The sequence below is a fragment of the Nomascus leucogenys genome, chromosome 2, assembly GCF_006542625.1.
Source record: "Nomascus leucogenys isolate Asia chromosome 2, Asia_NLE_v1, whole genome shotgun sequence".
NCBI lineage: Eukaryota > Metazoa > Chordata > Mammalia > Primates > Hylobatidae > Nomascus > Nomascus leucogenys.
In genome coordinates this window covers 116,274,121-116,292,673 of record NC_044382.1, presented here as the reverse complement: position 1 = coordinate 116,292,673, position 18,553 = coordinate 116,274,121, and the positions used below count along the sequence as shown (strand labels likewise).

Below are 18,553 nucleotides of genomic sequence, written 5' to 3'. Positions count from 1 at the left end.
CAAGGTGTTCCAGGCAGGAACGTTAAAATTCCTCTATAGTGTATCGTCTTTTCAACAAATGGTGCTGGCAAAATTGGTATACATATGCAAAAGATGAACCTTTACCTTTATTTCACACCATAAACAAAGATGAACTCTGACAACATCATAGACCTAAATGTCAGAGCTAAGAACACCATTAAGAAAATTAAAGATAAGGCACAGAGTGCGAGGAAACAATTGTGAAACAAATATCTGATAAGGGTGTTTATTCAGAATATATAAAGAACTCCTGCAACTTAATAAGACAAATGACCGAATTTTAAAAATTGGTGAAAAATTAAGCATACATTTATGTGATTCACCAGTTCTACTCCTAGATATTTACTCAAGAGAAATGAAAATATATGTCCATACAATACTTATGTGTGAATGATCATAGCAGCATTATTTGTCAAAGCCCCAAATTGGAAACAGTTCAAATATTTATCAACTGGCGAATAGATACACAAGATGTAGTATATCCATACAGTGGAATTCTACTCAGTAATAAAATGAATAAACTGTTGTGTTAGTCAGGGATCCCTAGAGGGACAGAACTAATAGTATATATATTATATAGTATATATATATATGAGAGTTTATTCAGTGTTGACTTACACAATCACAAGGTCCCACAATAGGCTGTCTGCAAGCTGAGGAGCAAGGAGAGCCAGTCCGAGTCCCAAAACTGAAGAACTTGGAGTCCAATGTTTGAGGGTAGGTAGCATCCACCACGGGAGAAAGATGTATGCTGGGATGCTAGGTCCGTCTTGCCTCTTCACATTTTTCTGCCTGCTTTATTTTCGCTGGCCACTGATTAGATGGTGCCCACCAGAGTAAGGGTGGGTCTGCCTTCCCCAGCCCACTGACTCAAATGTTGATCTCCTTTGGCAACACCCTCACAGACACACCCAGGATCAATACTTTGTATCCATCAACTCAATCGACTTGACACTCAGTATTAATCATCACAAGTCCACCCCTTGCCAACTTGAACCCATACACATCTCCTGAGATCATACATAATCTTCAAATAAAGACAATAATGAGGTCATAATTACGCCTAACTTAATGCAACTGTCCTTTGTACAACTGCAAACGCGCCAATCCCCAACCCAAATACCATTACGTAAAAGTTAACGATACTTAAATGCTTATGTGAAGTCAATAAATCTTATGTCACGTGATGAAGGAAAAGGAAATAAAATGAAGATATTTTCTTAGTACAAGTGTATACACGCACAAACATGTTTTTAACAAAAGAAGGAGGAAATACTCATGACAGTTACAGTCGTCGTTTCTGTTGCTGGTCACTTGGTCACAGCTGGTACTGATGACTACCTTCTTCTGCTACCCATTCTGTATTCCTTTGCCTTCAGCAAGCACCTCAGCAGGTCATAGTTTTTTCCTGGTAGAGTGACCCAAACCTTCATGCCTGTGGAGTCTGGACCGTTTGTAGTCCTACCTGGATTGGGCTGTTGTAGTTTCCCATCGACCTTAATCACAGGGCATGGTAATACTAAGAGAAGCCCTAGTGGATCTCCTGTACTCCATGCATTCCTGTATCCTGTATGGATCTCCTGTGTTCCTATCTCCTTTATGGAGTAGTAGACTGATTTCATCTTGATAGTCCTGTCAGTCTCCCCAGCCAACACTGTAACTCCCTTCTTAGCCTGTTGACTTAAAGGTAGGAGGAGCCCAAGATGAACAAGTGGCAATTTTAACTTCCTGTTTAACGGAATCATTGTTGTGTCTCCTGGTGGCAGCGTTCCCTGTGGAACTAAGACCTCTAGGCCAGCAGAATGTAATGTTGTGGGAACAGGAAGCACACATTTTGCTAGTGGATCACTATGGGTAATGGTGAGTGGTGCCACCTCCACAACTTCTGATACATGGACTAACATGGATAAACCTCAAAAACATTACATTAGTGAAAGAAGCTAGAGACAAAAGACTACTTATGATACAATTCTATTTATATGAAGTTTCTGGAAAAGGTAAAAGTATAGAGATAGGAAGCAGATCAGTAGTTGCCTGTGGGTGAGAGCTGTGATTAACTGTATATGAGCATAGAATATAGAGGGAATTTTTTGGGTGGTGTGATGAAAGTGTTCAAAACTGGATTGTCGTGATGATTATATAACTATAAACTTATTAAAACTTGATGAATTATACTCAAAATGGATGGATTTTATGGCATATAAGTTGTACCTCAATAAAGCTGTTTAAAAATTATACGTAGTACTTGGATTATGGTGTAGCCATTTAGTTTTTGCTTCATCTCACCCCAAGAAGATGACATAGTTCTTTATCACTTGAGCAGTATTTCTCAAACTTTAAGGTGTATAAGAATCACCCTAGGATTTTCCTAAAATGCTGATTAAGATTCAATAGGTCTGTGCCAGGGCCTACTATTTTGCTTTTTTAAAAAAAAAAAATTTCTGTAAGTTATTGGGGTACAGGTGGTATTTGGTTACATTTGTAAGTTCTTTAATAGTGGTTTGTGAGATTTTGGTGCACCCATCACCCGAGCAGTATACACTGCACCCTATTTGTAGTCTTTTATCCCTCGCCCTCCCCCCGACCCTTCCCCAAAGTCCCCAAAGTCCATTGTATCATTCTTATGCCTTTAGATTTTCCTTTTTTTTTTTTTAAATTTATTTCCATAGGTTCTGGGGAACAGGTGGTATTTAGTTATATGAGTGAGTTCTTCAGTGATGATTTGTGAGATTGTGGTGCACCCATCACCCGAGCAGTATACACTGAACCCAATATGTAGTATTTTATCCCTTACCCCCCTCCTGCCCTTTCCTCTGAGTCTCCAAAGTCCTTTGTGTCATTCTGATACCTTTGCATCCTCATAGCTTAGCTCCCACTTATGAGTGAGAACATATTATGTCTGGTTTTCCATTCCTGAGTTACTTCACTTAGAATAATAGTCTCTAGTCCCATCCAGGTTGCTGTGAATGCCATTAATTCATTCATTTTTATGGCTGAGAAATATTCTGTTGTGTATATATACCACAATGTCTTTATCCCCTCATTGACTGATAGGCATTTTGGCTGGTTTCATATTTTTGCAGTTGTGAATTGTGTTGCCATAAACATGCGTGTGCAAGTATCTTTTTCGTATAATGACTTCTTTTCCTCTGGGTAGATACCTAGTAGTAGGATTGCTGGATCAAATGGTAATTCTCCTTTTAGTTCTTTAAGGAATCTCCACACTGTTTTCCATAGTGGTTTTACTAGTTTACATTCCTACCAGCAGTGTAGAACTTTTAACCACATCTATGCCAACATCTATTACTTTTTGATTTTTTTATTATGGTCATTCTTGCAGGACTAAGGTGGTATCGCATTGTGGTTTTGATTTACATTTCCCTGATCATTAGTGGTGTTGAGCATTTTTTTTCATATATTTGTTGGCCATTTGAATATCTTGAGAATTTTCTATTCATGACCTTAGCCCACTTTTTGATGGGAGTGTTTGTTTTTTTCTTGTTGATTTGTTTGAGTTTGAGTTGCTTCTAGATTCTGGATATTAGTCTTTTGTCAGATGCATAGATTTTGAAGATTTTCTACCACTGTTTGGGTTGTCTGTTTATTCTGCTGACTCTTCCTTTTGCTGTGCAGAAGCTCTTTAGTTTAATTAAGCCCCACCTATTTATCTTTGTTTTTGTTGCATTTGCTTTTGGGTTCTTGGTCGTGAAGTCTTTGCCTAAGCCAGTGTCTAGAAGGGTTTTTCTGATGTTATCTTCTAGAATTTTTATAGTTTCAGGTCTTAGATTTAAGTCCTTGATCTGTCTTGAGTTGATTTTTGTATAAGGTGAGAGATGAGGATCTAGTTTCATTCTCCTACAAGTGGCTTGCCAATTATCCCAGCACCATTTGTTGAATAAGGTGTCCTTTTCTCACTTTATGTTTTTGTTGGCTTTGTCTAAGATCAGTTGGCTGTAAGTATTTGAGTTTATTTCTGGTTTCTCTATTCTGTTCCATTGGTCTATGTGCCTGTTTTTATACCAGTACCATGCTGTTTTGGTGACTGTGGCCTTACAGTATAGTTTGAACTTGTAATGTGATGCCCCCAGATTTGTTTTTTGTTTTTGTTTTTGTTTTTTGCTTAGTCTTGCTTTGGCTATGTGTGCTCTTTTTTTGGTGGCATATGAATTTTAGGATTGTTTTTTCTAGTTTTGTGAAGAATGATGGTGGTATTTTAATGGGAATTTAATGGAAGCACATCCCATGCTCATAGATGAGTAGAATTAATATTGTGAAAATGACCATACTGCTAAAAGCAATCTACAGATTTTGCATTTTTAACAAGCTCCAAAGTGATGTCAATGCTGCTGGCATGAGAACTACCCTTTGAATGGAAGGCAGTAGAATTTGTTCATTAGAATCTCCCGGGGAGCTTTTAAAATAAAATTGATGCAGAGCTGTACCCAACAAATTAAATTAGAAATCTTCTTTAGTGATTCTTATGTGCAACTCGGTTAAGATCCTTGACAAAATGGCATTCTTTCTACCATAGGGAGTCAGTAACAAACTTTCACCTATGTCTCCCTTACAGCCATCCTATAGTTTAGGTTATAACTGAAAACCCCCAAATTATGATCAGGATCTCTTGTGATAACCAGGAGAAGAAACTATAATGCTTTAAATACACTCTTTTTGAATATTCTCTTACACATTTCAACCCTTTAGTCCTGGCTAAGAATCAGAATACAGAAGAAAGGGGAACCTGGAGTAATTATGATAATAGCTAAAATCTATTGAACAATTACAATGTGCCATGCATTGTTCAAAATATTTTACATGCATTATCTTATTTTACCCTCACATTTTACCCTGTGGGGTAGGTACTGTAATTTTCTCCATATTATAGAATGAACAAAGCATATAGAGAGGAGAAATGACTTGTTCAAAATGACACAGCTAGTAAGTGGTCCAGTTGGGATTTGAAGCTAGACAGTGAGACTCCAGGGTCCCAGAGAAGCCAGAAGTGAGACTCCAGGGTCCCAGTACCTGCTTCCTGTAGTCTATAGTCTGTTTCTTCCAGACCTTCTGCCACAAATCCCTAACTGATCTTCTATCCTTGGGGAGTGGAGCTGGATGCCACCCAAATCTTCAAGGCCCTTTCATTAGTCTCCTAAAACATACCCAAGCCCACTAAGACTGTTTCTGTATCCTCATGACACACTCTTGTCTTGCTTTCCAGGGCTCTGTTGATGTTAGAGGCTCCTCTGAGCTATCTTATTCTGATTGCTTGAGCTGAAAGAGAAAGACCCAAGAAGCATATTTTTAAACCCCACTTTTTCTCTCTGAATGCTCTGGCCTCTGGGACCTGAGTTTTCTTCTGTCCTTAATCCTCATCCGAGTTCCCCTCCTCTCCTCGAGGATGGATATAGGAAAAACTTAATGTTAGACTGAAATTGAGCAGGGTGTTTAACCAACTGACTATGTACTTAACCTCTGTTACCCCTTTTTGTTTTTAATAGTGATTGAGTTTCATTGAAGCTTCCAGCAATTTTAGTGCCTTAAAAATTCTTTGTTAACATAATGCCTTTAGAATGTTAAGTGTCAGGAAAGCCTATTTTTAATTTATCAATGGCACCCTTAGTCTTAATATGCTTAAGCATATTTTACTTTTGAGGGGAGAATTAATCTTTTATCACATGTACCATAGATGCTGTTGGTTTCATTATTTTAGGAAAATGTTCTTATGATTGTTTTAGCATTAATGCTACTCACATAATTCTTTTTTCCAATATTTGTTCAGCATAGATAAGGAAGATACAAAAAGAGTCACCCATGCTAAAGCTAATGCCAAAGAGATGTAAGTTGCTATTGTTTGAAAAACTAACAAAGATGTTAAATTTGTCGATTTCATCTTGACTGTGAAGAAAATGAATCTGAAATTAAGCATATGATAGAGAATATTTGGACTTTCTTTTATAAGCTACATCTTTGGGAAACCATGAAGAAAATTTAAGCACAATTACAAGAAGATAATTTTGTAAATGGAAATTTTTTGGAGGTGGGGGAGACAAAAAAGGAATTTTATTCTGCCATTCATTTAAAGCAGGGCTGCTTAGAAATACAAAACACTGTCAGTGTAACTTCTTTGAAGCACTGGGGGCCTCAAGTTTTCACATGCTTAAGAGTCACTTGGGGGCTTGTTGAAAATACAGTTCCTTGGGCCCCACTCCTTTCAGCTCTGAGTTTTTAATATAATAAAACTTGGGATTGTAATACTCAAGGTATTAGTCATGGTTCTCCACAGAAACAGAACCATTAGGAGATTGTCTGTATGTCTGTCTATATATGTTTCTAGAGATTGTTGTAAGAAATTGTCTTACGTGATTATGGAGACTGAGAAGTTCCAAGATCTCCATTTGGCAATCTAGAGTCCCAGGAGAGCCAGTGGTATAGTCTCAGTCCAAGTCTGAAGGCCTGAGAAGTACAAAAACTAATGGTGTAAATTCTAGTCCAGGTTTAAAGACCTGAGAACTGGGAGAGCCAATGGTGAAAGTTCCAGTGCAAGTCTGAATCAAAGGCAGGAGAAGACTGATCTCCTACTTGGAAGATAGTCAGGCAGAGAGAGCACCAATTGTCCCTTACACTGACTTTTTGTTCTATTCAGGCCTTTGACAGACTAGATGAAGTTTCTCTCTATTGAAGAAGGCAATCTGCTTCACTCAGTCTATTGATTGAGCTGTTAATATCATTCAGAAACACTCTCACAGGAATACCCAGAATAATGTTTAACCAAATATTTGGGCACCCCATGGCATAGTCAAGTTGATATAGAAAATTAACCATGGTACAGATCAAAGTTGAGTCACTGGTGTAAAAATGTGCCTCCTCCCACTTCTTTAAAAAAAGACTTCATAAGACACATGAACTATATCAGAAAATAAAGCCACTAGTACAATGACATTTAAAAAATCATATATTAAAATGATACAAATATATCCTTTGTCTAAAAATAAAGTAGAAGTCAAAGGTATGATGGAGTACATGGAAAGAAGGAAAAAAATTCATTTATTTATTTCAATATTTTCTACTAAGTGCCAGGGATTATTCTAGGTGCCGAAGGGGAACTAAGTGGTTTTCTGGGTCATAGGACTTTTCAGTGCTAAGACTGAAACTGTCCGAGGCAAATCAGAATGGTTGGTTATTCTAGGGGAGAAGGAGGGAAGAGTTATTTTGAGAGGGGAAGACTGACAAACTAATATGTGAGTAAGTGTGTAATGTGATCAGTAGTGATAAGTGTTATGAAGAAAATCAAAGTGTGGTGAGACACAGAGAGGGACTAGGAGAGTTATTAAGGAGCCATGCAATTAGTTTTGATCACCTAAGGAATAAAGTGAGATGGAAAGGAGAAATGAGCTGAGGACTGAGATGAGGTAGACTCAACCAAGTGACCAAGAGCCAACAGTAAGGAAGGAGGAAAGCCATGATAGTTGATACAAGAAGCAAATGAATTAATTGTTTCCAGAAGAATCATCTATTGTGTCAGATGCTGCTGAAATGCTGGGATAATTGAGATTGACCATTTAATTGATAGGATGGTGACAATGAATGAGAGGGACAAAAACTTGATTACTATGAGATCAAGAGAGAGTGGAAAATGTGTGTATTAGCTTGCTAGGGCTGTTAGAACAAAGTACCACAAACTGAGTGGCTTAAACAATAGAAATTTACGGTGTCACAGTTCTAGAGCCTGGAAGTCCAAGATGAAGTGTTGGCAGGGCCATGTTTCTTCTAAAGTGCTAGGAAAGGATCTGTTCCAGGCCTCTCACCTAACTTGTGGCACTCTTTTTGGCAATCTGGTGTGCCTTGGCTTGTGCAGCATAACTCCAGTCTTCACATGGCATTTTCCCTGTGTGTGTATCTCTGCTCCACCAGTTATGTTGAATTGGGAGCCCACTCCACTCTAGTACAACATCCAAAATTAACTATTTACTTTACTATTGGAAATGGTTGCCCCATTTCCAAATAAGATCACATTCTGAGGTAGTGAGGGTTAAGATTTCAAAATGTCAATCTTAAGGAGACATAATTCAACCCATAAAAATGTAGTATATCCATACAATGGAATATTTTTCAGCCTTGAAAAGTAAGGCAATTCCAACACATGTTACAACATGGATGAACCTTGAAAACGTTATGCTAAGTGAAAGAAGCCAGTCATAAATGGTCATAAATTGTGTAGTTCTTTTTATATAAAGTGTTCAGAATAGGAAAATCCAGATTACCAGGCTTGGAGGCAGTGGGAAATAGGGGAATGACCGTCAATGGGCATGGGGTCTTTGGTGGGTGGTGAACATGTTCTGGAATTAGATATCGGTAATGGTGCATAACCTTGCGAATATACTGAACTGTACTCTTTGAAAGGGTAAATTTTATGGTATGTGAATTAAATGTCAATAAAAAAATATATATTGGTTGGGTGTGATTGCTTACCCCTGTAATCCCAGCACTTTGGGAGGCCAAGGAGGCTGGATCACTTAAGGTCAGGAGTTTGAGACCAGCCTGGCCAATGTGGTGAAACCCCGTCTCTACTAAAAATACAAAACAAAACAAAACAACAACAACAAAAAGAACCAAAAAAACTAGCTGGGTGTGGCAATGCATGCCTATAGTCCCGGCTACTTGGGACTCCCAGCTACTTGGGAGGCTGAGGTAGGAGAATCAGTTGAACCTGGGAGCTAGAGGTTGCAATGAGTCGAGATTGTGCCACTGCACTCCATCCTGGGCAACACAGCGAGTCTCTGTCAAAACAAAACAAAACAAAACAAAAAACCCAAAAACCAACCATATATGTGTGTGTTTGTGTGTGTGTGTGTGTATGTGTGTATATATATATATACATATACATATATATACACACACACAGGGAGGGGAGAAGGTAAAGAATTGGAGGTAGCCAGTGTCAACATCTCTGAAGAAGTATAAAAAACATGGGGTGATAAAAAGTGGATGTAGGGTCATGAGACGACTTTTAAAAATACAGGAATATTATAGCATGTTTGTATGCTGATTCAAATGATCTAACAGGGCAGGAAATAGTAATGATGCAAGGTGGGGCTGAGAGGATTTTCAGGAGCCAAATCCTTGAGTTAACTGGACTATTACCTTCAATAACTTCATCCATGTCTTTTCCCTAGGTGACAGATCAGTCAGTGAAAGCATTTGCTGAACACTGTCCTGAGCTTCAATATGTAGGCTTCATGGGTTGTTCAGTCACTTCTAAAGGAGTCATTCACCTAACCAAGGTAGGTACTATGGCTGCTTTTCCTTGGTATTTTTGAGTATCATACAGGTGATGAGCCCTAAATTGTTTAATTTACTTGAATAAGGGATAGTCAGACCATTATAGAAGTCTACTAGGGTTTGATAAAAGTTAAAATGAGTTGAAGAAAGCAATACCAAATTTACCCTTTCTGAAATGGAATACTCATTTAAACAAGAAGCTTTTTGCTTTTTCATTGCTAATGGCTATGAAATATATATCAAATAAATATATATGACAAGAATCATTTAAATGTTAATGTGCTTAGAAGATATTTTGATTGAATTTTAAGTGCTCATGTATCACTAGATCCTATGAGTATTTGGCTTTAAAAAGTGAATATAGTCAGTGCATATTATCAAGCTGAATATGTAAGGTGAAAAGAGAGGTGAATATATGACAAAAATTTACATTATGGCTCAGACAGTTCAATAATATAACAATTATATGAAATTTCATATTTTTAGAAATGATCAAACTGCCAGTTCTTTAGTAATCTCTCACTGATGTGTCATCTCTGCTGCGATGTGTCATCTCTACTGCTTTCCAGAGCTTTAAAATAATTAAAAGCCAATTCTTAGATATGTGTAATGGAAAAACTGGCTACTATAAAATTTACCTATGTGTTATCTGAAATTTGTTACTGTATAAATTTCAATTCTATCCTATAGTACTTAGGAAAATAAATGTGATTCTTGCCTTTTCCGACTTATTATAGCTGAGCAACCTTTTCCTTCAACCTTCCTTCATTTCACAACTATTAGAAAGTTGCTGTATTGGCAACACAATGATGAAAAAAAACAGGTAAGATCCCAGGTCTCTTTCGGTTTGGTGTCTTCAGATCTGTTTGAGCTTACAGTTTAATGGGAAATAATGTCTTTCTTTACTCCCTAGGAAAAGAGCAAATGTTTATGAGTTACCTAGGACTATGGTAGGGTCACACAGTGAATAGGACCCTGGGCACCATTATAACCTCAGATTGGATTATTGGGTCTATCACTTAGCTAAGTGGGAAAATTATTTTTTAGGGTATTAAATAAGGTAATATATATAAGGTACTTGATTCAGAATAGAGACCACAGTAAATGCTAAATAAATGTTAGCTATTAATATTAAAACAGATGCAGGCCAGGCGCAATGGATCACCCCTGTAATCCCAGCACTTTGGGAGGCCGAGGCAGGTGGATCACTTGAGGCCAGGAGTCTGAGATCAGCCTGGCCAATGTGGTGAAACTCCATCTCTACTAAAAGACAAAAATTAGCTGGGCATGGTGGTGCGGTGGCTGTAATCCCAGCTACTTGGGAGGCTGAGATGGGAGAATTGCTTAAACCTGGGAGGCGGAGGTTGCAGTGAGCCGAGATTGCGCCACTGCACTCCAGCCTGGGCGACAGAGTGAGACTCCGTCTCAAAAAAAACCAAAACAAACAAACAAAAAAACCCAAAAAACAACAACAAAAAAAACCCAGATGCCATAGTATCTAAATTGCTAGAAAATTAGTACAAAGTTTGATTTTAAGAAATCAAATCACTATTCTAGTCTAGTGTATCTGAAAGAAAGTCTGTGGTTGTACTATGTCTTAAAGGACTGATTAGCTTTAATTTTATTGTGAGGATCAGAGCCTAAAGCTAGAGGAGAGGATAGGCCTGTTATTCTCAATTATTGCTCTATCAGAACATCTTAGTGTAACCAAGACCATATGTAACCATAATTTTTAATTCATTTCCTATAACCTTGGCCTGAACATCTTGGTAGATGAATGTTTTTCTAGTCACATCTGATGCTGTTTATGGTGTAGAGTAAAAATGCCTTTGGTTGAACAGATTGTGCACAACAAGTGTTATGATGGCCATATGTGGGCTTTTTATGATTACTTGAAATTGTACTCATTAAAGACAAAACAAGACTTACTAGATCAGTAAGTGCTTCCCTGAGCATTTTGAGATGGCCAAAAATTATGGTACACGGGTACTTAAAAGATCACAATTATTCTCTGTGACAAAACACAGCTACAGCAAATGTCTGCATTGGAAAGCTCAATTTGCTGAAATGGTTCTTCTGAAGATTTTAGGCAAGGATTGCTGGTTTGGTCTATCAACAATCAGAATCTATTGGACTCATATTACAGTTAGTCCGCAAAGTTTTGAGGAACATCTTTGTTCTTCAACAGAGCCTTTTCTTTGTTGAGAAAACTGGTGTGTACAACAAAGCAATGAAGCTTAGTTTTCTGGATTCAAGTAAAGGCAAAAGAGGACGTTTTATACATGCATCGGTTCTGCAAAGCTATTTTAATTGGTTTATCTCTTGAAAACCAAGGGTAGACTCAGTTTTTAATAAAATTAAGGCTTTTTATTTTATGATCTTTGCATTCTGGCAGTGTTTTCATACTGGTTACTAAGACATTCACAAAAATGTTTTTAATCATATAAAGACCCCTTAAAAAGTTGTGTTTTCCTTATCATCATAGTACATAATAAATAATCAAGAAAATGTGAGATATAGAGTGTTGAGAGTTATCAGCCTAAATATGTTTTTACATGATTTAGAAAATCTCTTTAACACATGATGTCACTAAATCCCTGGCTTTCTAAGTTTGCTAAGAGAGGCAAGGAGCATAAAAATCTCTGTACCTTAGTTTCCTGTCTTTGAAATTATTTGCCTGTATTAGATGATCTGTCTTCAGATCTGCAATTTCTTGCACCCTGAAGAATCTATGAATTTAGGAATCATTGGCATAGAAGGGACTGTTAGGGGCTCTCATGGAAACCAAGAAATATCAAGTCTAATTTAGTAGGTTAGAAGGGAAAATTGGGGATTTGTGACATCTTGATTTTTAAATCAAGGGCAAGAAAACAGAGGATTGGGAATAGATGGAAGGACATTGATATCCTCTTGGGGTCCCTTTGATTTAATTTTATTTTGATTTTCTCAGGCTTGACTGGATTCCTGTTTACTTTGTAATATTTACTGATGACACGCCATTATTACTTAGATTCTGCTAATATCAAGCAATATTAGGATAAGAAGCCTTTCTAAGCTGCTATGACTGTGTAAATGAGAGTCCAGAATAACCAGACTGAATTCACACAGGTTGATAAGATAAAGTCAGATTTATGGGACTGTTTGGAAACTTAGAGGTCTATATTTAGGAAGCAAAGATAATAATTTTTGAGGTCTACATTTAACAGTTAAGAGTATTAGTGACTTGTATGTGGCAGAATTGGGTCTACTCTAAGACAAGTGTGTTCTTTTCATTGTAGTGTAACTGTTATATAAATATAAAATCTGTCTATCTTGCTCTCTCACCCACTTTTAAAAACAAGTTCAGCAAATGCAAATATATAGTTCCCTTCAGTGTTTAGACTGTGGGACCTGCATGTCATTTGCCACTAAAGAGACTAGAAGGAACATGTCAAAGGACCCAAAAGCCAACGTGAAATGGCTCCTGCTGACTTAGGTTGGGATATTTTGAGCATTGAAAAGGAAGACTCTGCAATGAATTAAAAGAAATAAAATATATAAAAATGGGTTTATAATGATATAAGCAAAACGAAACTGAATTTCTTCCAGCTTAGGTGGCGCAACGGGCCAAATTTACTCTTTCCTGAAACAATTAAAAAAACAGACAAAATATAGGAAACAATGGTTTTTAAGACACTGGATATCAGGCAACCAAGGACAATGATCCCTATGATATGGGAAACAGGCAAGAGGAGCTCTGTGATTGTCTCAGTTTAGTGCATGGAAAGAGTTTCCAGACTGCAGCATAGGGAGGGGGTAACACAGGTAACACACAGCAGACTGTCGGAGTTGACAAAACAGAACAGAAAGGCCAGGGAGACCAAAACAGCCAGATTTCAGAGGACTGAATATTGGAGTGGAGAGAACTGCATAGAAGAATCCCAGGGATTTGTGGATGACCCTTCTTATGCATTCAATCCTAAATAACCCGTGAGTAAAGACAAAATCAAAAGAGAAATTAGAAAGTATTTTGAAATGAATGAAAATGAAAACACAATGTATCAGATTTAGTGTGATGCTACTAAAGTACTACTTAGATAAAAATAATGAAACAAATACCAATATGAGAAAAAAGATTTTAAATCATGACTTCAACTTCCATTTTATGAAATTTGAGAAAGAAGAGCAAATTAAATCCAAAGTAAGCAAAAAAAAAAAAAAAAAAAAAAAGGAAATAGTAAAGATCAAAGAGGAAATCAATGAAATGGAAAGCAAAAAGAAGAGAGGAAATTAATGAAACCAAAAGCTAGTGATTTGATAAGATAGATAAAATTGATAAATCTCTAGTCACACTGATCAAAAAAAAAAGTTGCCAATGTTATAGCTCAGAGGGTTAACAAAACTACACATACTACAGGCATTAAAAGGATAACAAGGGTATATTATGAACATCTTTTTTTTTTATTTTAATTTTTGAGATAGAGTTTCAATCTTGTTGCCCAGGCTGGAGTGTAATGGGATCTTGGCTCACTGCAACCTCCACCTCTCGGGTTTAAGCAATTCTCCTGCCTCAGCCTCCCAAGTATCTGGGACTACAGGCGCCCGGCTAATTTTTTGTATTTTTAATAGAAATGGGGTTTCGCCATGTTAGCCAGGCTGGTTTCGAACTCCTGACCTCAGGTGATCCACCCATGTCAGCCTCTCAAAGTGCTGAGATTACAGGCGTGAGCCACCACATCCAGCCAGTGAACATCTTTAGGCCTATCAATTCAACAATTTAGATGAAATGGAAAATTTATTTGAAAAACACAAACTACCAAAGCTCACTTAAGAAGAAATAGATAACTTGAATACCCCTGGCTCACTTAAGAAGAAATAGATAACTTGAATACCCCTGTATTTCTTAAAGAACTTGCATCTGCAGTTAAAAATTTTCCACCAATACCCCCATCCCAGATGACTTCACTGTTGAATTTTGCCAAATATTTAAGAAAGAAATACCAATTCAACACAAATCTTCTAGAAAAGAGACTATTATTACCCACATTAAAAAAACTTGACAAAGACACTCTAAGTGAAGAAAATTGAACGTCACTATCTTTCATGAATATAGATTCAAAAATTGTAAACAAAAGTTTGGAAAATCATGTCTAACAGTATTTTAAAAGGATAATTATGTCATGACCTAATGAGAGTTTATCCCAGAAAAGCAAAGTTGATTAGGCACTCAAAATAAATCAAAACTAGGAAATCAATACACAAAAATCCATTGTATCTGTATAGCAGAGGAAACAACAGAGTGAAAAGACAACCTATGGAATGGAAGAAAGTATTTCCAAACCATATATCTGATAAGGAGTTACTATCCAAAATATATAAGGAACTCGACTCAATAGTTAGAAAACAAATAACCTGATTGAAAACTGGGCAAAGTACCCAATTAGAGGTTTTTCAAAAAGAGACATACATGTGGCAAGTATATGAAAAAAAATGCTCAGTGTCACTAATCATCAGAGAAATGCAAATTAAAACCACAATGAGATACCACCTTACGCTTGTCAGAATGGCTATTATTAAAAAGGGGAAAGATAACAAGTTTTGATGAGGATGTAGAAAAAGGGGAGCTCTTGAACATTGTTGGTAGAAATGTAAATTAGTATAGCCGTTGTAGAACACAGTATGGAAGTGACTCAAAAAAATTAAAAATAGAACTGCCATATGAGCCAGCAATAGTACTGGGTATATATCCAAAGGATATAAAATCAGTATGCTGAAGAGATGTCTGCACTCTTACTTTCATTGCAGCACTATTCACAGTAGCCAAAGTTGATATGGAATGTCCATTAAAGGATAAATGGATAAAGAAAATGTAAGCCAGGCACGGTGGCTCATGCCTGTAATCTCAGCACTTTGGGAGGCTGAGGCCAGCGGATCACGAGGTCAGGAGATTGAGACCATCCTGGCTAACATGGTGAAACCCCATCTTTACTAAAAAAAATACAAAAAAATTAGATGGCCATGGTAGCAGGCACCTATAGTCCCAGCTACTCGGGAGGCTGAGGCAGGAGAATGGCGTGAACCCGGGAGGTGGAGCTTGCAGTGGCCACTGCACTCCAGCCTAGGCGACAGAGTGAGACTCTGTCTCAAAAAAAAAAAAAAAAAAGAAAAAAAGAAAAAAACAAAAGAAAGTATGGTATATACACACAATGGAATACTATTCAGCCTTAAAAAGAAGGAAATTTCTGTCATTTGCAACAACATGGATGAACCTAGAGGGAGATTATGTTAAGTAAAATAAGCCAGACACAGAAAGACAAATACTGCGTGATCATCTTACTTGTGGAATCTAACAAAGTCAGACTCATAGAATCAGATTAGAATGGTGGTTACTAGATGCTGAAGGGGGGGAAGGGATTGAGGAGGTGCTGGTTGAAGAATACAAAATTTCAGTTAGGCAAGAAGAGTAAGCTCAAGAGATCTATAGTACATCATAGAGTATAGACTATAGACTATAGTACATATAGTACATATTTACTATAGTAAGTAACTATATTGTATACTTGAAAATTGCTGAGAGAATAAATTTTAAGTGGTTGACCACAAATAATATAATATTGAAACAATGTTGAAATGGAAAGCAAAAAGAAGAGAGGAAATTAATGAAACCAAAAGCTAGCGATTTGATAAGATAGATAAAATTGATAAATCTCTAGTCACAGTGATCAAAAAAAAAAAAGTTGCCAATGTTACAGCTCAGAGGGTTGACAAAACTACAGATACTACAGATATTAAAAGGATGGCAAGGGTATATATTGTTTCAATATAATATCAAAACAAACTTTTGTTCTCAGATAATGCTGGGAGTTCTTGTCCTACCTCCAAGATGATTAAGGAGCATGGACACAAAGGTGAGGTTAGAGCGAAAGTTTAATAAGCAAAAGAAGAAAGCTCTCTGCCAGCAGAGAGGGGGTCCGGAACGGGAGTATCCACTGTGGGCCTGGGATCCGGGTTTTTACGGACTGGGAAGGGGAAGGAATGTGCTTAGTCTGTGGGCTGTCTTGGCGAACGCATGACTCAGCTTGGCCTGGGACCAATCAGGGGCTGAGGTGATGATTCATAGAGGCCAGACTTACAGTCCAAATAAAGGAAACTAGAGTGCCCACTGGAACCCACCAGAGCCCACTGTGCCCATGCCCACAAAAGGAGAAGAAACTTTTTCTGGGATCCCACTGGGGGGACAAAGGCATTTCTGTGCCTGGCCTTGTTCCCTTATCTGAGTGAGCTGGAGGTTTGTGCAAGTTTTTATCCAAATGGCCTGGAGGTTTTTCTATCTGTGCAGCCGTGGGTGTGTCTCTAGGTACAACACCCCGTGCTAGTTCCCTTATTGGTACCTGCCGCTTGAATTTTTTCTCGGGCTGCTTTTTATGTTATGTGGGGATGAGGCACTGACCCATAGGCGGGGGCCTCTCTGAGATGCTTCCCTTGTTATCTACCTAAGGCAAGGTAACTAACTCCTTTCAGTATATGAGGCAAGGCATATATTAATTATCTTGATCTGGCCACTCCACAATGTATACTTATATCAAAACATCATGCTGTATACCATAAATATATACAAATTTTGTCAGTTAAAAAAATTAAAAAGACTTTTAAAAGAAGCATTAAAAAGTTATATTTTTATATGCTGGCAATGAATAATCTGCAAATGAAATAAAGAAAAACCTTTCATTTACATTATTATCAAAAGTAAGAAAATATTTATAAATACATTTAACCAGGGATATCAAGACTTGTACACTGAAACCCACAAAACGTTACCGAAAGGAATTATAGAAGACCTACATAATGAAAAGGCTTCCACTATTCATCTTAAAATAACTTAATATTGTTAAGATGGCAGTATTACTCCAAGCACTTTATAGAGTCAATGGAATCTCTATAAAAATCTCAGCAGCTTTTTTTAATGGAAAATCTGATATTGAAATTATTATTGAGTTGCAGGACAACTCAAGAGCCATAACTATCTCAAAAAAGAAAAACAGTGTTGGAAGACTCATATGTCCCAGTTTTAAAACTTACTACAGAGCTATAAGAACCAAAACAGTATGGTACTGATGTAAGGATAGACACGTAGGTCAATGGAAAAGGATCGAGAGTCCAGAAATAAACTCACACATCTATGTCCTATTAATATTTGAAAGGGTGCAAAAACCATTCAATGAGAAAAGAAGAGTCTCTTAAGCACATGGTGCTAGGATATCTGGATATCCATATCGGAAAGAGTGAAACTAGACCCCTACCTCAGACCATATATAAAAATTAACTGTAACATGGTTCAGAGACCTAAATGTAGGAGTTAAAACTATGAAACACGTAGAAGAAAACATGGGAGAAATGTTCATGACCTTGAATTCAGTAATGGATTCTTAGATATGACACCAAAAGCATGAGCAACAGAAGAAAAAAAAAAGATAAATTGTACTTTACCACAATTAAAAATTCAAAGGGTACTCTCAAGAAATTTAAGAGGCAATCGACAGAATAGGAAAAAATATTTGCAAATCACATATCTGGTAAGTGTCTTGAATATATAAATAACTCATATCTTAGCAACAAAAAGACAGCCTAATTTTTTAAAATGTGCAAAAGACTTGAAAAGATATTTCTCCAGAGAAGATATTCTTGGCTGCCAAGCACATGAAAAGCTGCTCAACATTATTAGTTATGCAAATGACTGGGAAATGCAAATCAGAAACCCTGGTAAGGTACAGCTTCACACCTACTAGGATGGTTATAATAAAAAAAATGGACAACAGCAAGTGTTGACAAAGAAGTGGAGAAATTAGAACCCTTGTACATTAATGGTGGGGATATAAAATTATGCAGTTGCTGTGGAAAACAGTTTGGCAGTTCCTCAAAAGTTTAAATATAGAATTACCATATGATCCAGAAATTTCAATCCTAAGTATAGAATCAAAATAACTAAAAACAGGATTCAAAGAGAAACTTGTACATGAATGCCCATAGCAGCAATATACACAACAGCTAAAATGTGGAAACAATGTAAATGCCTATCATCTCATGTATGTATAAGCAGAATGTGGTATATTCATACAGAGGAATATTATTCAGCCATGAAAAAGAATGATGTTCTGAAATATGCTATAATATGGCTGTAACATGGCCTTGGAAGCATTATGATAAAGAGGATAGCTACAAAGGCTATTTTTCTTTATGATTTGTTTATATGAAATGTCCAGAATATGCCCATGTA

At 37.0% G+C, this 18,553-nt stretch overlaps 1 protein-coding gene across 1 annotated transcript in view; it reads left to right on the top strand.

Moving 5' to 3' along the window:
* Positions 1-18,553, top strand: part of FBXL17 (F-box and leucine rich repeat protein 17) — a 536,163-nt gene that overhangs the window by 154,258 nt on the left and 363,352 nt on the right. Inside the window, exon 5 of the mRNA XM_030817453.1 lies at positions 9,195-9,302. Coding sequence (XP_030673313.1) covers positions 9,195-9,302 — 108 coding nt within the window. The remainder of the gene's footprint in view (positions 1-9,194; positions 9,303-18,553) is intronic.